Source organism: Chanodichthys erythropterus, chromosome 18, assembly GCF_024489055.1.
Source record: "Chanodichthys erythropterus isolate Z2021 chromosome 18, ASM2448905v1, whole genome shotgun sequence".
NCBI classification, from domain to species: Eukaryota; Metazoa; Chordata; class Actinopteri; order Cypriniformes; family Xenocyprididae; genus Chanodichthys; species Chanodichthys erythropterus.
In genome coordinates, this window is record NC_090238.1 from 4152013 (window position 1) to 4175791 (window position 23779).

Sequence of the window (23779 nt, forward strand, 5' to 3'; positions counted from 1 at the left end):
TGATGGAAGGAAGACACTGGAAGATGCAGGTAAGTTGAGGGTAAGGAGTCCAGGTAAGTCTGACGAGACCCAGACACTGAGTGCAGTGTGTGAGCATCTTTTATGTGTCACTGATAATGAGGTGCAGGTGATCAAAACTCAGGGGATTGTGAGGATGGAGTGGATGGAGCGTGAAGATCTGGTGATGATGTGTTGGCTGTGACTCTGTGACACATTTATTCAGAAATCATTCTAATATGATGATTTGCTGCTCAAGAAACTTTTATTATTACAAAACAGTTGTGTACATTTTTTTCAGGATTATTTGATGAAAGCTCAAAAGAACAGCATTTATCTGAAATATAAAGCTTTTGCAACATTATAACTACCATTCAATTTTTCAGTTTAATGCATGTTTTGTTCAAATTTAACCTGAAGAAATCCTGATGTTCTTTGAACCACACGTGATCATAAACTCCACCCTCTTCCAACACTTACCAGGAAGAGACTGACTTATTATTTCTCTTTTCTGTCATACTGACTCTCTTCTCTCTTGACAAAAGCAATAAAGAATCAGCGATCAGTGGAGAATGAAGAGAAACACTTTCAAGAAGGATTTGTGAGACATTTGTTTCTGAACAGATTGTTGTGATTCTCGAGGTGATTCATTTTTAAAACCGTCGTTCAGAAAGTGAAAGTAAAGTTTATATTGCTGGAGCTCAAACAGTGAAAATGGCTTCACTAAATGTTTCTGCTGAAGAGCTTTCTTGTCCCGTGTGCTGTGAAATCTTCAAGACTCCTGTTCTTTTATCATGTAGTCACAGTGTCTGTAAAGAGTGTCTTCAACAGTTCTGGAGAACCAAGAAAACTCAGGAGTGTCCTGTCTGCAGGAGAAGATCCTCAAAAATTGATCCTCCAATTAATCTTGTGTTAAAAAACTTGTGTGAGTTGGTCCTGACGGAGAGAAATGAGACACGTTCACCAGGATCTGAGGAGATCTGCAGTTTACACAGTGAGAAACTCAAACTCTTCTGTCTGGAGGACAAACAGCCTGTGTGTTTAGTGTGCAGAGATTCAAAACAACACGACAATCACAAATTCAGACCCATCAGTGAAGTGGTTTCAGAATATAAGGTAAGACAATGTATCTTGCTTCACATATAAGTGAAGGCCAAGTATGGTAACCTACACTAAGAATTTGTCCTCTGCTTTTAACCATTCAAGCTAGTGAACACACATCAGGAGTAGTGAGTAGTGAACAAACCTCAGGAGTAGTGAGTAGTGAACACACATTAGGAGCAGTGAGTAGTGAACACACATCAGTAGTGAGTAGTGAACACACATCAGGAGTAGTGAGTAGTGAACACACATCAGGAGTAGTAAATAGTGAACACACATTAGGAGTAGTGAATAGTGAACACACATCAGGAGTAGTGAGTAGTGAACACACATTAGGAGTAGTGAATAGTGAACACACATCAGTAGTAGTGAGTAGTGAACACACATCAGTAGTGAGTAGTGAACACACATCAGTAGTGAGTAGTGAACACACAGGAGTAGTGAGTAGTGAACACACATTAGGAGTAGTGAGTAGTGAACACACGATAGGAGTAGTGAGTAGTGAACACACATCAGGAGTAGGGAGTAGTGAACACACATTAGGAGCAGTGAGTAGTGAACACACATCAGGAGTAGTGAGTAGTGAACACACATTAGGAGCAGTGAGCAGTGAACACACATCAGTAGTGAGTAGTGAACACACATCAGGAGTAGTGAGTACTGAACACACATCAGGAGTAGTGAACACAGGTCAGGAGCAGTGAGTAGTGAACACACATCAGGAGTAGTGAGTAGTGAACACACATTAGGAGCAGTGAGTAGTGAACACACATTAGGAGCAGTGAGTAGTGAACACACATTAGGAGTAGTGAGTAGTGAACACACATCAGGAGTAGGGAGTAGTGAACACACATTAGGAGCAGTGAGTAGTGAACAGACATCAGGAGTAGTGAGTAGTGAACACACATTAGGAGCAGTGAGTAGTGAACAGACATCAGGAGTAGTGAGTAGTGAACACACATTAGGAGCAGTGAGTAGTGAACACACATCAGTAGTGAGTAGTGAACACACATCAGGAGTAGTGAACACACAGGAGCAGTGAGTAGTGAACACACATTAGGAGTAGTGAGTAGTGAACACATTAGGAGTAGTGAGTAGTGAACACACATTAGGAGCAGTGAGTAGTGAACACACATTAGGAGCAGTGAGTAGTGAACACACATTAAGAGCAGTGAGTAATGAACACACATCAGGAGTAGTGAGTAGTGAACACACATCAGGAGTAGTGAACACACATCAGGAGTATTGAGTAGTGAACACACATTAGGAGCAGTGAGTAATGAACACACATCAGGAGTAGTGAGTAGTGAACACACATCAGGAGTAGTGAACACACATCAGGAGTAGTGAGTAGTGAACACACATCAGGAGTAGTGAACACACATCAGGAGTAGTGAGTAGTGAACACATCAGGAGTAGTGAACACACATCAGGAGTAGTGAACACACATCAGGAGTAGTGAGTAGTGAACACACATCAGGAGCAGTGAACACACATCAGGAGTAGTGAGTAGTGAACACACATCAGGAGTAGTGAGTAGTGAACACACATCAGGAGTAGTGAGTAGTGAACACACATCAGGAGTAGTTAGTAGTGAACACACATCAGTAGTAGTTAGTAGTGAACACACATCAGGAGTAGTGAACACACATCAGGAGTAGTGAGTAGTGAACACACATCAGTAGTGAGTAGTGAACACACATCAGGAGTAGTGAGTACTGAACACACATCAGGAGTAGTGAACACAGGTCAGGAGCAGTGAGTAGTGAACACACATCAGGAGTTAGTGAGTAGTGAACACATTAGGAGTAGTGAGTAGTGAACACACATTAGGAGCAGTGAGTAGTGAACACACATCAGGAGTAGTGAGTAGTGAACACATTATGAGTAGTGAGTAGTGAACACACATTAGGAGCAGTGAGTAGTGAACACACATTAGGAGCAGTGAGTAGTGAACACACATTAGGAGCAGTGAGTAGTGAACACACATTAAGAGCAGTGAGTAATGAACACACATCAGGAGTAGTGAGTAGTGAACACACATCAGGAGTAGTGAACACACATCAGGAGTATTGAGTAGTGAACACACATTAGGAGCAGTGAGTAATGAACACACATCAGGAGTAGTGAGTAGTGAACACACATCAGGAGTAATGAACACACATCAGGAGTAGTGAGTAGTGAACACACATCAGGAGTAGTGAACACACATCAGGAGTAGTGAGTAGTGAACACACATCAGGAGTAGTGAACACACATCAGGAGTAGTGAACACACATCAGGAGTAGTGAGTAGTGAACACACATCAGGAGCAGTGAACACACATCAGGAGTAGTGAGTAGTGAACACACATCAGGAGTAGTGAGTAGTGAACACACATCAGGAGTAGTGAGTAGTGAACACACATCAGGAGCAGTGAACACACATCAGGAGTAGTGAGTAGTGAACACACATTAGGAGTAGTGAGTAGTGAACACACATCAGGAGTAGTGAGTAGTGAACACACATCAGGAGTAGTTAGTAGTGAACACACATCGTTAGTAGTTAGTAGTGCACACACATAAGGAGCAGTGAACACACATCAGGAGTAGTGAGTAGTGAACACACATCAGTAGTAGTTAGTAGTGAACACACATCAGGAGTAGTGAGTAGTGAACACACATCAGGAGTAGTTAGTAGTGAACACACATCAGGAGTAGTGAGTAGTGAACACACATCAGGAGTAGTTAGTAGTGAACACACATCAGGAGTAGTTAGTAGTGAACACACATCAGGAGTAGTGAGTAGTGAACACACATCAGGAGTAGTTAGTAGTGAACACACATCAGGGGTAGTTAGTAGTGAACACACATCAGTAGTAGTTAGTAGTGAACACACATCAGTAGTTAGTAGTGAACACACATCAGGAGTAGTGAACACATCAGGAGTAGTGAGTAGTGAACACACATCAGGAGTAGTGAACACACATCAGGAGTAGTGAACACACATCAGGAGTAGTGAGTAGTGAACACACATTAGGAGTAGTGAGTAGTGAACACACATCAGTAGTAGTTAGTAGTGAACACACATCAGTAGTTAGTAGTGAACACACATCAGGAGTAGTGAACACATCAGGAGTAGTGAGTAGTGAACACACATCAGGAGTAGTGAACACACATCAGGAGTAGTGAACACACATCAGGAGTAGGGAGTAGTGAACACACATTAGGAGTAGTGAGTAGTGAACACACATCAGGAGTAGTGAGTAGTGAACACACATCAGGAGTAGTGAGTAGTGAACACACATCAGGAGTAGTGAGTAGTGAACACACATCAGGAGTAGTTAGTAGTGAACACACATCGTTAGTAGTTAGTAGTGCACACACATCAGGAGCAGTGAACACACATCAGGAGTAGTGAGTAGTGAACACACATCAGGAGTAGTGAGTAGTGAACACACATCAGGAGTAGTTAGTAGTGAACACACATCAGGAGTAGTGAGTAGTGAACACACATCAGGAGTAGTTAGTAGTGAACACACATCAGTAGTAGTTAGTAGTGAACACACATCAGTAGTAGTTAGTAGTGAACACACATCAGTAGTAGTTAGTAGTGAACACACATCAGGGGTAGTTAGTAGTGAACACACATCAGGGGTAGTTAGTAGTGAACACACATCAGGGGTAGTTAGTAGTGAACACACATCAGGGGTAGTTAGTAGTGAACACACATCAGTAGTTAGTAGTGAACACACATCAGTAGTAGTTAGTAGTGAACACACATCAGTAGTAGTTAGTAGTGAACACACATCAGTAGTAGTTAGTAGTGAACACACATCAGTAGTTAGTAGTGAACACACATCAGTAGTTAGTAGTGAACAAACATCAGTAGTAGTTAGTAGTGAACACACATCAGGGGTAGTTAGTAGTGAACACACATCAGTAGTAGTTAGTAGTGAACACACATCAGGGGTAGTTAGTAGTGAACACACATCAGGGGTAGTTAGTAGTGAACACACATCAGTAGTAGTTAGTAGTGAACACACATCAGGGGTAGTTAGTAGTGAACACACATCAGGGGTAGTTAGTAGTGAACACACATCAGTAGTAGTGAGTAGTGAACACACATCAGTAGTAGTGAGTAGTGAACACACATCAGTAGTTAGTAGTGAACACACATCAGTAGTAGTTAGTAGTGAACACACATCAGGGGTAGTTAGTAGTGAACACACATCAGTAGTAGTTAGTAGTGAACACACATCAGGGGTAGTTAGTAGTGAACACACATCAGGGGTAGTTAGTAGTGAACACACATCAGTAGTAGTTAGTAGTGAACACACATCAGGGGTAGTTAGTAGTGAACACACATCAGTAGTAGTTAGTAGTGAACACACATCAGGGGTAGTTAGTAGTGAACACACATCAGGGGTAGTTAGTAGTGAACACACATCAGGGGTAGTTAGTAGTGAACACACATCAGTGGTAGTTAGTAGTGAACACACATCAGGGGTAGTTAGTAGTGAACACACATCAGGGGTAGTTAGTAGTGAACACACATCAGGGGTAGTTAGTAGTGAACACACATCAGGGGTAGTTAGTAGTGAACACACATCAGGGGTAGTTAGTAGTGAACACACATCAGGGGTAGTTAGTAGTGAACACACATCAGGGGTAGTTAGTAGTGAACACACATCAGGGGTAGTTAGTAGTGAACACACATCAGTAGTAGTTAGTAGTGAACACACATCAGGGGTAGTTAGTAGTGAACACACATCAGGGGTAGTTAGTAGTGAACACACATCAGGGGTAGTTAGTAGTGAACACACATCAGGGGTAGTTAGTAGTGAACACACATCAGGGGTAGTTAGTAGTGAACACACATCAGGGGTAGTTAGTAGTGAACACACATCAGGGGTAGTTAGTAGTGAACACACATCAGGGGTAGTTAGTAGTGAACACACATCAGTAGTAGTTAGTAGTGAACACACATCAGGGGTAGTTAGTAGTGAACACACATCAGGGGTAGTTAGTAGTGAACACACATCAGTAGTAGTTAGTAGTGAACACACATCAGGGGTAGTTAGTAGTGAACACACATCAGGGGTAGTTAGTAGTGAACACACATCAGTAGTAGTTAGTAGTGAACACACATCAGTAGTAGTGAGTAGTGAACACACATCAGTAGTAGTGAGTAGTGAACACACATCAGTAGTTAGTAGTGAACACACATCAGTAGTAGTTAGTAGTGAACACACATCAGTAGTAGTGAGTAGTGAACACACATCAGTAGTAGTGAGTAGTGAACACACACATCAGTAGTAGTGAGTAGTGAACACACATCAGGGGTAGTTAGTAGTGAACACACATCAGTAGTAGTTAGTAGTGAACACACATCAGTAGTAGTGAGTAGTGAACACACATCAGTAGTAGTTAGTAGTGAACACACATCAGTAGTAGTTAGTAGTGAACACACATCAGTAGTAGTTAGTAGTGAACACACATCAGTAGTAGTGAGTAGTGAACACACATCAGTAGTAGTGAGTAGTGAACACACATCAGGGGTAGTTAGTAGTGAACACACATCAGTAGTAGTTAGTAGTGAACACACATCAGTAGTAGTGAGTAGTGAACACACATCAGTAGTAGTTAGTAGTGAACACACATCAGTAGTAGTGAGTAGTGAACACACATCAGTAGTTAGTAGTGAACACACATCAGTAGTAGTTAGCAGTGAACACACATCAGGGGCCCTATTTTAACGATCTGAAACGCAAGTGTCAAAGCGTGAAGCGCAAGTAACTTTGTGGGCGGGTCTCGGCGCTGTTGCTATTTTCCCGGCAGGATAAATGGCTCTTGCGCCCGGCGCTAATCTAAAATGGGTTGGTCTGAAGTAGCTTCATTATTCATAGGTGTGGTTTGGGCGTAACGTGAAATAAACCAATCAGAGCGTCATCCAACATTCCCTTTAAAAGCAGGTGCGCAAGTTCCATTATGGATTGCTGTTATTATGGCGTATTTACCAGGCGCACGCCAGGAGCGGTTCACAGCCGAGGAGACTGATGTTCTTGTAAGAGCAGTGAAAGACAGAGAAGTTGTATGGGGATGGGAGAAACCCACCCAAAATAGCGTCGGTTAAACAGGTTTTTTCACATCTTCGTGGCACACCACAATGATTTCTGTCATCTCATGTGTTAATATTTTTTTAGTGTGACATACGATTTGCAAAAATAACTGTTGCATCTGTGTAGATTACATGAGCAAAGTGTATGCGCGTTGTGCACGCTATACATTATGGTCAAGCATGCGCCCTTAAAATAGCATAATGAACAACGCGCAACGCGCCACTGACTTTAGACTAGGTTTTTTCTGGTCAGTGGCGCAATTGTTTAATGGAACAGCAAAATAGCACCAGGGATTGTTTGCGCTGGAACACGCCTCCTTTTTTGCGCTGAACCGCCCAGGGAGCACAAGTTCATTCACTAGTTTAGCGACGTGCTTCTGTGGAGGGAAAAGCCCGCTTAGCGCGGCTGCAAAATAGGAATGACACATGCGTCGGTGTACAAAGTCAATTGCGCTGGGTGCAAAATAGGGCCCCAGGAGTAGTTAGTAGTGAACACACATCAGGAGTAGTCAGTAGTGAACACACAACTGAAGAAGTGGGCAGAGATATGAAATTATTTTCACAATAAAAACATCATTATTATGCAAAAAGACTTTTTCTCAAAATACCTGTTGCAGTATAACTATCAGGACAGCAGTGATGTGTGAACTGAATTTGGTGAAGTTATTGACTGTTTTTGTTGTATTCGCTGTTTGGGTTTTTCACTTTGCCGACGATTCCTTCGGATAGAGATAGAGATCAATATTTTTTGTCCACCGTGGAGGAAAGCTGATTTTGAGGAAAATTAGGTTGTAGCTGCTTCTCTACATTCCTACAATTGAAAAGAGGTGTTATTTGTGTAGTTACAGAGTTTAGTACTGGAGTGATTGATCCTGGAAATTCGAATCTGTGAATATGCGGCCAACTTTACATAACTGGATTTACTCCTGTGCTTTGAATCATTGATACTATCAGCAGCCATTACTATAACAGAACTTCAGTGCTGGAGGCTTAATAAATTAAGCTCAGCGATTGTACACAGTGTAAAGACAGTAATAATGGCGTCAATTTTACCATATCAAACCGAGTGTGAGTGCGATGATGAAATGGAAGAACTAGTTATTCATCCTGAACCTCCATCATAAGAACAGCTTGAGCAGGACATTTCTCAGTGATTCACTCAGTTTGACGTATATTGAGATGTTGCAACTGTAACTCCTCACCATCAGCATTAACAAGTGTCCATCAACAAACTGATGTGTATATTTCTGATTTATTGTGGTGCACATATGGGAATATTAATTAGTAAGTATTAATTGTAATAAGTATTATTAATTGTATCAATAACAGCACATACATTATCCGCGCACTAACGTGAATGACTGATGTAACATTACGTTTTTTTGTTTTAGCTTGTAAAACAAATCTTGCTCCATCCTTCATCATTACTCAGAGTAGTAAGAACAACAGTCAATCTGCATTAATGATAAAATGATTAAAAAAAAATTGTTTCAAAAAATGACATTGTCTTTTACAAACTGTACTTTGTGTTTTCTCAGGCTGCCTTTGTTTTATGGTTTTAATTTCTGAGTTAATTTAGTTTGAGATGTTCACAAAAACAGAAGAAATCAGGAATCAAATACTTTTTCACAGCATTATATGATCATATCACTGTATTCTCTTCTCTTCACTGTAATCTGGTGTTTTATGTGTTTTTGTTCAATTCTAGGAGGAGCTCAATACAGCACTGAAGTCCTTACAAGAGAAACTTCAACACAATGAAACAATGAAAGGAGAGTTTGAGAAAACAGTTCAACACATCAAGGTGAGGAAACAGAATCAGAGTCATTTTCATTACAGCTGTAGGATCACTATATACAGTTATGATCTGATATATTTAATATAATGGATTCCAGTTTATTATTTCTGTAAATGACGAGCAGCGATCTGCTTCTGGATCCGTTATATGTCGGTATCGAGTTTATCTCTGATATGAATGATGTGAAGTGTTGATGTGTGTCGATTGAGATGATTGAAGTGAAAGTGATTTGATTTCAGTCTCAAGCTGAGCTCACAGAGCGTCAGATTAAACTGCAGTTTGAGAAGCTTCATCAGTTTCTCAGAGATGAAGAAGAAGCTACAATCACTGCACTGAGGGAGGAAGAGGAGCAGAAGAAGCAGATGATGAAGGAGAAGCTGGAGGAGATGAACAGACACATCTCAGCTCTTTCACACACAATCAAAGACATGGAGGAGATGATGAAAGCCAATGACGTCTGCTTTCTGAAGGTCTGATTTCAGATCATTGGTTGATCATTGGTTCATTGATTGAGTTCTTGATGATAAATGGTGTGTTTGTTCTGCAGGAGTTTCCAGTCTCAAAGGAAAGGTGAGTGATCTGCTCCTGTCTCTGGTCTCTCTGGTTCTGATCCAAAGCCACTGCAGTTCTGACTCCTGAATGTTCTTCCAGAGTCCAGAGCTCACAGCCGGATCCACAGATGGCTTCTGGAGCTTTGATTCATGTGCCACGTTACTTGGGCAACCTGCCGTTCAGAGTCTGGAAGAAGATGCAGGACATCGTCCAAAACAGTGAGTCTGACTGCAGAAGATCTGAGCTCTTACACACACACTGGAAATGATGGATGGGTGGAGAGATAAAGGTGCTTCATGACATAAACTGATAGATAGATAGATAGATAGATAGATAGATAGATAGATAGATAGATAGATAGATAGATAGATAGATAGATAGATAGATAGATAGATAGATAGATAGATAGATAGATAGATAGATAGATAGATAGATAGATAGATAGGGTTGAACATTCACTCCTCCTCACCGGGCATCATGTAAGCTCTACCCTTTTGCTCTGCAGCACTTTCTCAGAAAAATCCCTTAAATAGCAAATAAGTTTTTATGCTCACTTGAGGTGTTTTTGAAAGAGTTAATGTGAATAATGGGAGATGGAAACAAATTTGCGAACATTAAACCCATGTGACTAATCATCTGTTTCCGCTGATGGTGTTTTATTTACTGTTGGTTACTAGGTTACCAACACCACCACCATCCGCTCGAACAACTTGATGGAAACACACCTAATTCACATTTGATTTTTGTTTGTTCGTTTGTTCATTTGTTTTTTGCAAACTCTGAAAAGATCTGCTTCACGTTTGTATGGAAACCTATTCCTTTTGGAATCAGAAAGCCTCTCATATTTTCCGAATGTTGCCTCCTCTTGTACTCTGCTTTACTCTTCTTTTCAATACTAAGAAAGAAAAAATATGACATTTTATGGTCACATGACAAGACCAATCACATATAATCACAATGTCTTTCAACAGGACTCTTCAGATCCTTTTCTTTGTATGAGTAACTCAGTATGGAGACATTTTCTTAAAATGTTCATTGTGTCTGTTGTTTATCCTGATGAAGACTCTTAAGCTGAACAATGTTGGTCATTTTTAGAGTTTATTGAAGCTCCTGTTTAGTGTTTCTGGATTCACTTTCTGCACTGTTTAGATTTGATTTTTTGTCAGTTGGAGTTTGAACAGTTTTGGCTCATTTGATCATTCTGTCAGTGACAGTCTGTGGGATTTTTCAGAGTTTTGATCGTCATTTTTAGAAAAACCGTAAAGGCCTTTGCACACAAATTCGCATGCAAAACTTTCGCACGTTAAAAAAATAAATACGACCTCATGTTATGTCAATCACGTTTACACACTGCCTCCGAAACTTTCGTCCGTCATAAAAATATTTGGATCAGGTTCGATCTCCTGCGTTTTTCGCATCCGTGTCACGCATTTTGAGAGATGTTTTGACAATTCAGAGCCACTGTACGCGAACGCAAAAATCCAGAATGCCATCTGACAAGTTGATCCACGTCGTCTACAGCACAAAGCAGCAGCACTGAATGACAAACAAAGTGCGGAATACAAAGATACAAAATATAAAGAGAGATTGTGCCAGTAGCAAAGCATCAAACTGACCCACTGACATCCTGAAGTAAACTTGGAAACGCTCGGATAATCCCACAGCTCCTTGATGAGGTGAACTATCCTTTCTCTCTATTCAATCTCGGGATTGGATGGACCCAATATTTCCTCTTTCTTCATCTCTTTTTAAGAATAGAGAGGACAACTAATCATTCTCACTGCTTGAAGACTCCATTTTGTATTGTTTTGCGATTTTTTTTTTTTTTTCGCAACAGATTCATTAATACGCGCATCAGTGTGCAAGGTCTCTGTGCATGATGAATTTTTAGGATTACGAACATGAAAAAACGCATGCAAATATTTCGGACTCAGTGTGCAAAGGCAGGGTCGGCGCCACGGGGGGGCCCCAGGGGGCCTGGCCCGGCCACCTAGGTTAATGTGCCCCCTCACCTCTAGTCAGCACACCACCCTGCCTCGGAGCGCGATTTCAGGCGTTGAGACTCAGAAACAGGCAGGCCCGGCACCACGAGATCTTATTTGTGCCCCCTCAGTTTAACCCCCCCCCCCAAACCACAGTTACAGTTAGAAGATTTACACTCATAATAATAATAATATTAACTAGAATGTACATTTCCTGAAGAAAATGTGAGCGGTGCTTGCAGTGGAAAAACTCGGCACTCTTTGCCGGGATTTTACTAGGCAGTTGCTAGGGTGTTCACGGCAGTTCCTAGATGGTTGATAAGGTAATCTGGGTGGTTGGTAGGGTGTTGCTTGGCAGTTGCTAGGGTGTTTTTGATGGTTGCTAGGATGTTGCTAGACCATTGCTAAGTTATTATGGGTGGTTTCTAGATGTTAGGCTACTAGATGGTTGCCAGGGTGTAATGAGTTGTTACTAGGCAGTTGCTAGGGTGTTCAGGGTAGTTGCTAGATTGTTATTACAGTAATCTAGGTGGTTGGTAAGGTGTTGCTAGGGTGTTCATGGTGGTTGCTATGGTGTTGCTAGGTGGTTGGTAGTTGCCATAGGTGGTTATGGAGTTGTTATAGAGTTCTTAGCATGTTTTCAGCCTGATTTAACACTTAGCTAATCACTATTAGCATGTGGCTATTCACTGCTAGCATGTCTAACATGTTTGAAGTAGTGCTGCTTTTGTCAATGAAAATTATGACTAAATATTGTCGTCGACGGACCTTTATCACGTGACGAAAACGAGACGAGACGCAACGTAAATGCTGGTCATGTGACGATGGCAATAATTAAATGTATAATGCAATATTGTTGACGAATAAAAACGAGACTAAATGTGGTTTACAAATAAAAACTATGCTAAAATATCTCTTCATTTTCATTAACCAAATTGAGACGAGACGAAATGTTATAACGTTATTTTAGTTGCATTATTATTAATATTTTGCAGTATTTCTGTTTCCCGTGTCTCACTTCAGGGGCTGCATCAGGTCGCACTGCGCAGACGCAGTTGATGTCACTTCCTCTGACATAGAGAAAGGGACCGATTTGTAGTTAAATAGATTTCACATGCTCATAACTTAATGAAAAATTGCACAGATCATAGAAAATGCACATCATTATTTAAAGCAGATTCTTACGATTAAAATGAATCCAAAATCAACATAATATATTGCGTTGATCACAAGGTATTACTCATGGAATGATTTAACATACTTGGCTAAAAACATGTCTCTCATCTTTCCTGGATGCAGAGTGTATAGGTATCATCTTAAAGCTTAGAAACTTTTTAATGCATCTAACCATTTAGAAAAACTCCTAACGAGTGCTGAGAAGTGCCTCTAAACCGGAGTTTACTGCCTGTGGGCGCCATCTAGCTGCGAAAAAATGAATGACACTTTATCACCACAAAATTTGAAAAAGAGCATCACCAAAAAAGAATTTCTCTGATCTTAATGCCTTCCTGAGTTATTCCATGTCAAATAAAAAAAAAAAATGAAAAATTATAAAATGAAATTAAATAATAATATATATATATATATTTATATATTGTCTTTTATCAACAGTTTTTCAGCATGAAAATGTTGAAGTGTAATTTATATTTTCTAAAACATTAAAAAGTGTTCTATCAAATGATACCTATCTTTTGACTCTCCTTGCTACAGTTTTGGATTTATGAGTCTTTACTTTTGCGTTTGTCGTTCAGAAAAACGAAAAAAAAAAACGAAAAAAGCTTTCAGGTCTAAAAGGGATGAGACATCTCAAGGCATTATAAGGTATTATCTATATAATGTAGGTAACGTACTCGGATACTAACGTAACCTCGGTTCCCTGAGATACGGAACGAGTACTGCGTATGGGGAAAAGTCTCCCTTTTTCCCCGTCACTGAAGCCTTTTTCAATAACGCAGTGTAACTGCATCGTCATTGGTTCACTCATAGACAAGTCGTTGAACCAATGACGGCGCGGCATAGCTGCGCGGCCTATGGCGAGAGAGCGCGCAAACTTTCCAGCCGAAATGGGGGGGGCAAAGAGCTATATAAGCAGGCGTTTCGCCATAGGATTTCAGGCCAATCGACTGAAGCGACGACACTGAAGCCGCAGCCTCGTGGCACGGCAAGTAACTCAGTACTCGTTCCGTATCTCAGGGAACCGAGGTTACGTTAGTAACCGAGTACGTTCCCTTTCGATACTTAGATCGTACTGCGTATGGGGAACGAATTCAACCGCGCCGTGCCACGGCAGGGAACGACATAACTTGTTCTGGACGCCGAAGGGGGACCGAGAGAGCAAGTAGGAAGGCAAAGCCGTCGTAACCCTTGTTACACTACAAGAGGAGATAACTCCTGATCGGTGAGAGATGGAACTCGAAGAGGCCATCTAGTTACACCAAGAGGACCCGGGCTTGCAAGGCCGGAACGTCCAGATGATAGAATCTGATAAAAGTGGACGGCGAGGACCAGCCGGCCGCCTCACAGATGTCTTTAATGGAAACTCCATTAGACCAAGCCCAGGAGGAAGCCATTCCTCTGGTGGAATGAGCCCTAACTCCTAAGGGGCATTGCATGTCCAAGGAGGAGTAACAGAGATTAATCGCGTCAACTATCCAACGCGAGAGACGTTGTTTTGAGACCGAAGACCCCTTGGTGCGGCCACCAAAACAGACAAAGAGCTGATCTGACTGCCTGAAAGGCTGCGATCGCTCTACATAGGTCCTCAATGCCCTGACAGGGCAGAGTAACTCCAGCTCCTGTTCATCCGTGGAGGGAGGAACAGCAGAGAGCGAAATGACCTGAGCTCTAAACAGAGTAGAGAGCACTTTGGGTACGTAGCCATGTCTAGGTTTCAGCGCGACTTTAGAGTCGTTAGGCCCAAATTCGAGGCACGCAGGGCTCACAGAGAGGGCCTGCAAGTCGCCAACGCGCTTGACCGATGCTAGAGCAAGTAGCAGAGCGGTTTTCAGGGTTAACGGCCTGAGGTCAGCTGAACTCAGCGGCTCAAAGGGGGGACCTTTGAGAGCCCTAAGGACCAAGGAAAGGTCCCAAGTGGGAACAGTAAGGGGACGAGGAGGATTTAACCGCCTAGAACCCCTCAGGAAACGAACCACAAGGCTGTTTCGACCCACTGACTGGCCAGCGATAGGAGCATGAAACGCCGAGATGGCTGCTACGTATACCTTGAGCGTTGAGGGGGAGCGCCCCAGATCCAAACGCTCCTGTAAGAAGGACAGTATCGGAGATACGTCACATTCTACGGGGTCTATGTTGCGTGTAGAACACCAACCAACAAAGACCGACCATTTCTGGGCGTAGAGGCGTCTCGTGGACGGAGCTCTCGTCTGAGATATGGTCTCTAGTACGTCCCTGGGAAGGTTAGTCGGCTCCCATCGAGGGACCAGAGATGTAGAGCCCAGAGCTCTGGCTGTGGGTGCCAGATTGTTTTGTTCGCCTGAGAGAGGAGGTCCCGCCTCAGGGGAATGGGCCATGGGGCTCTCGTGGAGAGCCTGAACAGCTCTGAGGACCAAGTCTGGCTCCTCCAGAGCGGGGCCACTAGGAGGACTCTGCGTCTGTCTTCCCTGACTCGCCTGATGATCTGCGGGATCAGTGCGATCGGGGGAAATGCGTAAAGGAGTGTGCTGGGCCAGGTGTGGGCCAACGCATCGACTTCCTTTGAGAAATATGTTGGGCAATGAGAGTTGTCTTCTGAGGCGAAGAGGTCTATCTCCGCCCTCCCGAAGAGCTCCCAGATCCTGAGAACCGTCTGGGGATGGAGCATCCACTCGTCTGATGGGACGTTGCTCCGAGATAACATATCTGCACCCAGGTTGGTTTTGCCAGGTATATGAGTCGCCCTGAGCGACCGAAGCCTTGGTGTTGCCCACTCCAGAAGACGTTTCGCCAGAGCGCATAAGCGGCTGGACGAAAGACCGCCCTGGTGATTTATATATGACACCACAGTCATGCTGTCCAATTGGACTAAGACGTGGCGTCCCGTCAAGTGAGCCTGGAAAACTTGCAGGGCTTTCATCACTGCCAACATTTCGAGGCAGTTGATATGGAGATGGCTTTCCTCGTGGGACCACGAGCCGAAGGCCGGTCTGCCCTCGCACAGAGCCCCCCAACCTGAGTTGGATGCGTCCGTCGAGAGCACCGTCCTTCGTGACACTGCCTGTAGGGGTACCCCAAGACTGAACCAAGCAGGGTTCATCCAAGGTTTCAGGGCTAAAAGACAGGCCCGATTGACCTTGAGACAAAATCGGCCGTGCCGCCAGGCATGTGGGGGGACCCGGGATTTCAGCCAGAACTGTAGCGGCCGCATCCGAAGAAGGCCGAGCTGCAGAACTGGGGAGGCGGAAGCCATCAGCCCTAAGAGCCTCTGGAAGAGCTTCAGAGGAAGGTAGGCTTTGTTCTTGACGGAAGCCGCGAGCTGCTGTACTGCCAGGGCGCGCTAAAGTCTAGAGTCTAAAACTGCCCCCAGAAACGAAATGCGTTGACTGGGGAGCAGTGAGCTCTTGGCTAAGTTGACCCTGAGACCCAGGCATTGCAAATGGCTGAGGAGTACAGATCTGTGGTGTTCCAGCTCGACTCGCGAATGGGCCAGAACGAGCCAATCGTCGAGATAATTCAGAACCCGGATTCCCCTCTGAGACAAGCGCCGCGTTCATGCACCTGGTAAAAGTGCGAGGAGCCAGAGACAGCCCGAAGGGCAGGACCGTGTATTGGTACGCCACTCCCTCGAATGAGAATCTCAAGAATCGTCTGTGAAGGGGGGCTATCTGGATGTGAAAATATGCATCTTTCAGATCCAGCGAGCAGAACCAGTCCTCGTGACAAATCTGTGCGAGGATCTGCTTCAACGTCAGCATTCTGAACTTCCGTCTCATGAGGGAGCGGTTCAAAAGTCTGAGATCTAGGATGGGCCTGAGGTCGCCATCCTTTTTGGGGACCAGAAAGTAACGGCTGTAAAAGCCTGACTCGCTTTCTGAAGGGGGAACTATTTCTATAGCCCCTTTCTTCAGTAAAGTCATGACCTCGGTTCACCAAGGTTTGAAGCACCCCTCCAAAGCGAGGGGGCCGTCGTGCAAATTGGAGCGAGTAGCCCTGCTTTATGATCCCTAGGATCCAACTTGACACGTCGGGGATGGCCTGCCAGGCCTCGGCCCGAGTGACAAGGGGTTGAATGATGTTGGGTGATAGGCCGCTGGGAAGGGGGCCGTGCACCGAAGGGGGTGGAAGAGGAAATTTGCTCTCTTTTTGAGGAAGTAAAATAGTGTTCGCCGCGAAAACGGCGTTTTGTTTGGGCGCAACAAGTGTGGGCCCAGTTACAACACAGAGCATTTCTCCCGCGCCCGGGTTTAAACGAGGCGGAGGGGAGACTGCACGAGGGAGCTTTCGGGGTGGTCCGGTCGTAACGAGACATTCACCGACCCTCTTCCTTCCTGCTTTCGGATCAGGACGTCTTCGGAGTCACCGGGTCCAGCACAATCTTGGGCCAGCATCCCTGGCGTCTCGGGAAGGAGGATTGGCGCTTAGCAGGGCGAGGGCGCTGACGATGCTCCTTAGGCGGTGCTGCTTGAGAGGCGGATGGTGCAGGCTTGGTCTGCTGAGCCGGCGCAGTCCTGGGGCGGCTGGGAGCAGACGCGGAGCTGGAGCGCTTGAGCAGAAAGTGTCTCATGGCCTGAGACGACTTCTGCGCTGCTGTGAAGCGCTCAGTGAAGCTATCCATCGCTGGCCCAAAAAGACCGGAAGGGGAGACTGGGGCGTCCAGAAAGGCCGTCTTATCCAGGTCCTTAATTTCCGTAAGGTTGAGTCAAAGATGGCGCTCAAGCACAACCAGGCTGGCCATGGAATGCCCGATGGCCTGGGCAGTGGCCTTCGTGGCCCGCAGGGCTAGATCGGTGGTGCTGCGGAGATCCTTGAAGGCAGGTGCATAAGTGCCGGACTCGTCCAAGGAGCGGAGGAGTTTAGCCTGGAACACCTGGAAGATCGCCATGGTGTGAAGCGCCGAAGCAGCTTGGCCAGCAGAGGTGTAGGCCCTTCCAGCCAGTGTAGAGGTGGTTCTGCAGGGCTTGGAAGGCAGGGCTCTTTTAGTTTTCCATCCCACAGCCGCGGGAGGACAAAGGTGAGCTGCCACCGCTTCATCCAGGGGCGGCAAGTGCTCATAGCCCTTTTCTTCTGTGCCGTCGACAGCAGTGAGGGCAGAACGGTGCGTTGTGTGGAGGCGGGCGGAGTACGGAGCGCGCCACGACTTCGTAAGCTCCTCGTGCACCTCAGGAAGAAACGGAGCGGAACGCTGGTGAGGGGCTTGGCGACGGCCTGGCAGGAACCACTCATCCAGGCGGCCGCGTGATGGCTCCTCCGGCGGGGCCCAGTCGAGGTCTAACTCCTCCACTGCTCTGGATAGGATTCTCTTCTCTGGCCGTGTTCAATGGGCTCCAGAGGAGGCGGGGGAGCGGGTTCGTCCGGCTCGCCAGCCCATCCTTCCGCTTCAGAAGCCGCAAGAGACATGGAGTCGTCGGGCTCTTCGTCAGATCCTCCAAACGAGACGAGGTCGCTCGCATCTGCAGAGGGACGCTGCTCTGGTCGGGAGAACAGGACGGGAGATTGTTCTCTAGAGGGAGAAGGCGAGGAACGCGGGGGCTGGGCCGGCGTGAGCTCGCACGACTCCGGGCGCCGAGTCGCTCTACCCCGCTGTCTTTTCCTGGCCGGCTCGCGGGAGGAAGGAGACGGGAGGGCGCGAGCGGCGAGATCGCCTTCAGTGAAGAAGGCGACCCGCGAGCGTAGAGAACCAAGGTTCATGATCTCGCAGTGCGGGCATGAGGACTTGCCCAGGCACGCGACACACTCGCTGTGTCCGTCGTCGTCGTGCAGAGGGGCTCTGCACGTCGCAACGCCGCCACCGTTATAACGGCGATTGTGGGGGCTCTTTTAGAGCGGCGAGAGCCGCGGAAGCTCTTTTAGAGCGGTAGAACCACTGGAGGAACGCTCTTTTAGAACGGCAGAAGCCGCGGGAGAAACTCTCAAAGGCGCGCCGGATGGCGGCAGGAGACACGCTGAGAAGGCGGCCGGAAGCGGGAGCGGGAGGCGGGCGTCTCGAGGACGGCGCTCGGGGCGGCAGTCAGCGAGGGCGCCGGCGCTGTCTCCGACCGGCGAGTTCAGCTGGGTCCGCTGCGGGGCCTCTTCAGACGGCGGCGGGAGCTTCTTGAAGGCGGCGAGCTTCCTCAGGCTTCAGCGAAGAGATGCGTTGTCGTCGCTGAAGGAGAAAGGACTGAAATCCTATGGCGAAATGCCTGCTTATATAGCCCTTTGCCCCGCCCATTTCGGCGGGAAAGTTTGCGCGCTCTCTCGCCATAGGCCGCGCAGCTATGCCGGGCCGTCATTGGTTCAACGACTTGTCTATGAGTGAACCAATGATGATGCAGTTACACTGCGTTATTGAAAAAGGCTTCAGTGACGGGGAAAAAGGGAGACTTTTCCCCATACGCAGTACGAGTGAAGTATCGAAAGGGAACAATAATATAATAAGATAACCTTGTTTAAAATGGGTTTGGCTAAAGAAAATTTTAGTTTCGTCTATACTACTAGGTACTATACTATATTGTAATACTATATTGATTGGGTTAAATAGAATTGCATTACTAAAAAGAGACTAAAATAAAATTTTCATTGACTTAAATTAGACTAAAATGTCATCAGTTTTTGTCGACTAAAACTAGACTAAAATAGTCATGGATAAATCTGACTAAAATAAGACTAAAATGCTCAGACTTTTAGTCGACTGAAACTTGACTAGACTAGAAAGAGTATGAACATGACTAAAACTAATAAAAACTAAAATTAGCGCTTAACACAAAGACTAGACTAAAACTAAAATTAAAACGGGCCACCAAAAACAATAATAGTTGGAAGTCCACTTTGCTAGCATGAGTGAAAAGAGCCGACCCCATGTCTCTACAATGCTCTGATGCAGAGATACAGGTCTTGCTGAACGGTTGCTAGGGTAACTTCTTAGGTTGCTAGGGAGTAGCTTGGCAACTGCCAATCATGATACTTCAAAGGCTGCCTGTCAGTATGAATAATATAAAGTTTCTGACTTTCAGATTTGAAGATATCCTTCTTTGGGTTTCGGTTGCTAGGGTGCTTGACAATGGTTACTAGGGAGTGGCTAGGAAGTGTTGAAGGTGATTCATTATTGGCTGTTTGCTGCTCAGAGTCAAACAAGACCCTTGTGTTTCTATGACACTTCTATCTAAAGATATTCCCTTTTGATCTCTTTGAATGGAAGTCTATGGAATTTGTTGCTAGGGTGATCTAAATGTTTGCTAGGGTGTGGCTTGATATCTTCACAATGATCCTGAGACACTGATTGGTTGCCTGAGTTAAATGAGCCCACCCCTTTATCTTTATGTGGTCATAGTAATGTTCAATACAGAATCCCTATGGAAGTTCCAATAGTAGGAGAATCATGTGATCAGGGTGATCATTCCCTTCACCATAGTGTGTCAATGGAGCACATTTGGCTCTTACACCCCAGGGGTACAACTCTCGCTCAGAGCTATGACCTGTCAAAGTTCATCTCAAAGTCTATGGGACTATTTTTCCCGCCGGGGAACATCGTACACCCGATCGCTTCTAAAAGTCACAGCACAACTTCATCTTTCAGATTCACTAATAATTCCTCAAGTCTCATAATTAGTGAGTGAAACTCAACAGACAGTGAGAATAAACTGATTTAAATCAACACAGACTATAAGAGCCGATAACATGAAGATGATCAGATGCTGCTGAAGATCAGACACACACTTACAGTTTTTCATCTACAGCAGAAATCTCAACAGATCTCATGATTTATTGTGATTTTAATTGATGGACACAAATGTCTGAATCACACATTTAATGTTTGTAGTTCATGATAAAATGAGAGTGAAACTAATAACAGCACTGACAGTGATCAGAGGAACATGTGTTTGATCAACAGTGTCATAATTCATAATAATCTGTGTTGGGTCACTCTTGATCATTATATGAACAATAAAAGCATTTGTTGATTGTGTCTCATCAGCTCCTGTGATTCTGGATCCAAACACTGCAGATCCACATCTCGTCCTGTCTGATGATCTGACCAGTGTGAGAAACAGCGGGAACACACAACCTCTTCCTGATAATCCAGAGAGATTTGACTGTCATTACTGTGTTCTGGGATCAGAGGGTTTTAACTCAGGAACACACTGCTGGGATGTGGAGGTTAAAGAGAGTTATTCCTGGATTCTTGGAGTAACTAAAGGATCAAACCAGAGGAAGGGATATAGTTTCTTCAGCACTGATGTCTGGTGTGTGTCATACAGATGGACTGTAGGTTCTTGTTTTCTTGTCAAACAGAAGCTTGATCGTGTGAGAGTGAATCTGGACTATGACAGAGGAACGGTGTCATTCTCTGATCCTGTAACTAACACACATCTACACACATTCACACACACCTTCACTCACACACTCTTTCCATTCTTCTGTTGTGACTCTCTGAGGATCTTACCGGTCAATAGTCAGTAATCGTTACTCCTGTAGGTCTGGATCTTCCTGCTTTCATCATGTTTCCAATATTTAATCCAGATCACATGAGTAAGAGTGCTGTTGATCTGAATATCAGTACGGTGGCTATGATTGGGCCGTGATGATCACATGACTGATATCAGCACTACAGCAACACTCACACTCTCATATTTCATATCAACAGATCAATAAACAACAAGTTTATTTAATTAGAGTTTAGAAGAAGTTTAAAAATCACTTTACACAATAAGATCAATTATTAGACAGTTTTAGGATAATAAACATTTACCTGATTATTATTTCAGTGAAGTTTGTCACTTTGCTAATTTTCACATAATTATATATATATTAAACTGAACCTAATTCGCCACAGTTTCTCTGAATATGTAAATTAATAATTGTTTATTTGAGTTTAACTGATCATTTGTTCATTTAAACTCATGGATATAAACAATAAATACTTTTATTATTTATGGATCTGATTCTGAAAAACAAAGTCAAAGTTTCACTGAAATCTCTGAGAAAGACTGAGTTTCAGAACAGAATTTAAAGGTTTTGAGCTTCTGCATCATTCAGACTCACAGAGACTCAAGAATCAGTGAATGAATCTGAACAATGATGACGATTCTGCTGCAGTGCATGCTGGGTACCAGCTAGTACAAAACTCACTCATGACTCCCAGCATGCATTGCAGTGTGAATAAATTATGCAGCTGAAATGTCCCAGTTTTGGTGACTGTCGTAGCTTGTTCTGTGATGTTCAGAGTTGATCTGTTTATCTGAATATTTCGTTGATTGTCATTGTTTTTGAGGTTTATGATGATGTCATAGACTGTAAAAAACACGGAAGACGCTCCTCACTCTCTTCCATTGTGGAAAAGTGAAGCTGCCATTGGAATATTGGGATATTGGGATATGACATCTTGTGCTGTTTCAGAACCTGAAATAAAAAACATTTATGAAATAAACATTTATGGAAATGTAGTTATGGAAATTATGGAAAAGATAAAGTTTCAATCTCATTCTGAAAAAAGTCTGTCGGTGCCTCAGTGACTACTTCACTCAGAGAAGCTGTCAATCACAGCTGTCAATCATGACGTCACATCCTGTTTTTATCGCATCAAATAACAAATATATAAAAAAATCAACACTTGAACTTCAGTGTGATAAAAAATACATAAAATGAGAGAAAGCATCTTTGGATTTTTGTGTAATTGAATTGTTTAATTTTTCTTAGCCGTAGAGGGCGGGGTTTATGACCTATACTGGGACCAACCACCCGGAGACGATCGAGACGCTTCGGACACTAATTCCTGCATTAAAAACATTTCAGCACATTTGAGAAATAAACTCTGTTTAACTAATAATTCTGATGTGATTCAGTCAGCTTTCTGATGAAACTGATCTTTATTACAGTTTTTATTACCATTTCACAGAATCTGAATTTCATTATTGTTTATTTTGAATAATTAGTGTTGGAATCAGTTTATGCAGTGAATGAGAGTCATAAATATTCTGATCTGATCTCAATCTGTTTCTCCTTCAGTCTCTTTCTGTATCAATACACAAGTGTTTTAGTGAAACTCTATTGCAGTTTGTTCAAAAGAATGAACTATCTTTGGATATAGAGGTGAAGTTAAACTGTCTCAGGATTCACTAAACTTCTCCCTGGTTCTTTAATACAATAAAATCTGTCTTTGTGTGAGCTGTATTTGTTATAAATAGCTTGAATTGAACAGGCTATTCCAGAAAGCAGGGTTCATTTATCATCACATAAACTCTGAACTCTATGGAGCGGTTTCCCGGACAGGGTTATTAAGACAGGATAGGCTTTAATCTAGAATAATTAATCATGGTTTAAAAAATGGCTTTCTGAAACACAGATTAAGTACAGATTACTAAAACCTGGACTATGGAGTCCTGACTTAAAATAAACGATTAATTTAAAACCAACTGTGCTTATCTGAATTAGCATGAGAGAGGTTGCCATGGAACTGAGAAGCAAATCCAAGAAAAACAATGGCAGCAGAAGAAGACTGCAATAATAATAAAAAACTTTACTAAACAAGAGACAGTTCTTTTAAAGCAAGCAAAAAAACGGATGGGGAAAAGAGAGAAATGCCTGGAAATCTGTTTGTAATGAATTCTATATGTATAATAATCCTATGATTATTAATGCTTTTGTTTTGTCCCTTAGCAACCAACTAAACTTAACATAACTATTTATACATGATAATCAGGCAGTCTAGAAATGATACTGGTTTGATTCAAAGCACTGTTTTAGTGGTTGCTTCATTAGATAAAAAAGGCAGTTTTAGTTAGCAGGTCCTCAACCCAAGCTCAACACTTCACCAACGGTAATCTCCAAAAAAACATTAACATAACAAAAACTTTTACATAATAGAACATTAAACAGTAAAAAGTTCTCATCTATTCTCATCTTTCTAAAAAAAAAAAAAAAAAAAAAAAAAAAATGCATATGAACCGGGAATAAAGAATGAAATTAAATGAATGAATTTCAGCTGCGTTTGCAATATTTCATATTTATATATATTTTTTGGTATATATTTTATAGTTTTCACATGATTGTATATAATTTTATTGATTAGTTTGATAAATACACACAACATTGCTGTTTATTTAATACAGTATCTCTTCAG

At 43.5% G+C, this 23779-nt stretch overlaps 1 protein-coding gene across 1 annotated transcript; it reads left to right on the forward strand.

The window, feature by feature from the left end:
* The first annotated feature begins 485 nt into the window (after positions 1–485).
* Positions 486–22856, forward strand: LOC137007113 (E3 ubiquitin-protein ligase TRIM35-like). Its single transcript, XM_067368428.1, has 6 exons — positions 486–1113; positions 8906–9001; positions 9235–9465; positions 9543–9565; positions 9647–9765; positions 20636–22856. Exons 1-6 carry the CDS (start codon positions 712–714, stop codon positions 21118–21120), a joined length of 1356 nt encoding a protein of 451 aa, XP_067224529.1. The 5' UTR covers positions 486–711; the 3' UTR covers positions 21121–22856.
* The last annotated feature ends 923 nt before the right edge of the window (positions 22857–23779 follow it).

Coding starts and splice junctions, on each gene's coding strand:
- LOC137007113 (XM_067368428.1), top strand. CDS start 712: ATGGCTTCACTAAATGTTTCTGCTGAAGAGCTTTCTTGTCCCGTGTGC. Junction 1,114..8,905: donor AAGTGGTTTCAGAATATAAG/GTAAGACAATGT, acceptor GTTCAATTCTAG/GAGGAGCTCAATACAGCACT. Junction 9,466..9,542: donor ATGACGTCTGCTTTCTGAAG/GTCTGATTTCAG, acceptor TTTGTTCTGCAG/GAGTTTCCAGTCTCAAAGGA.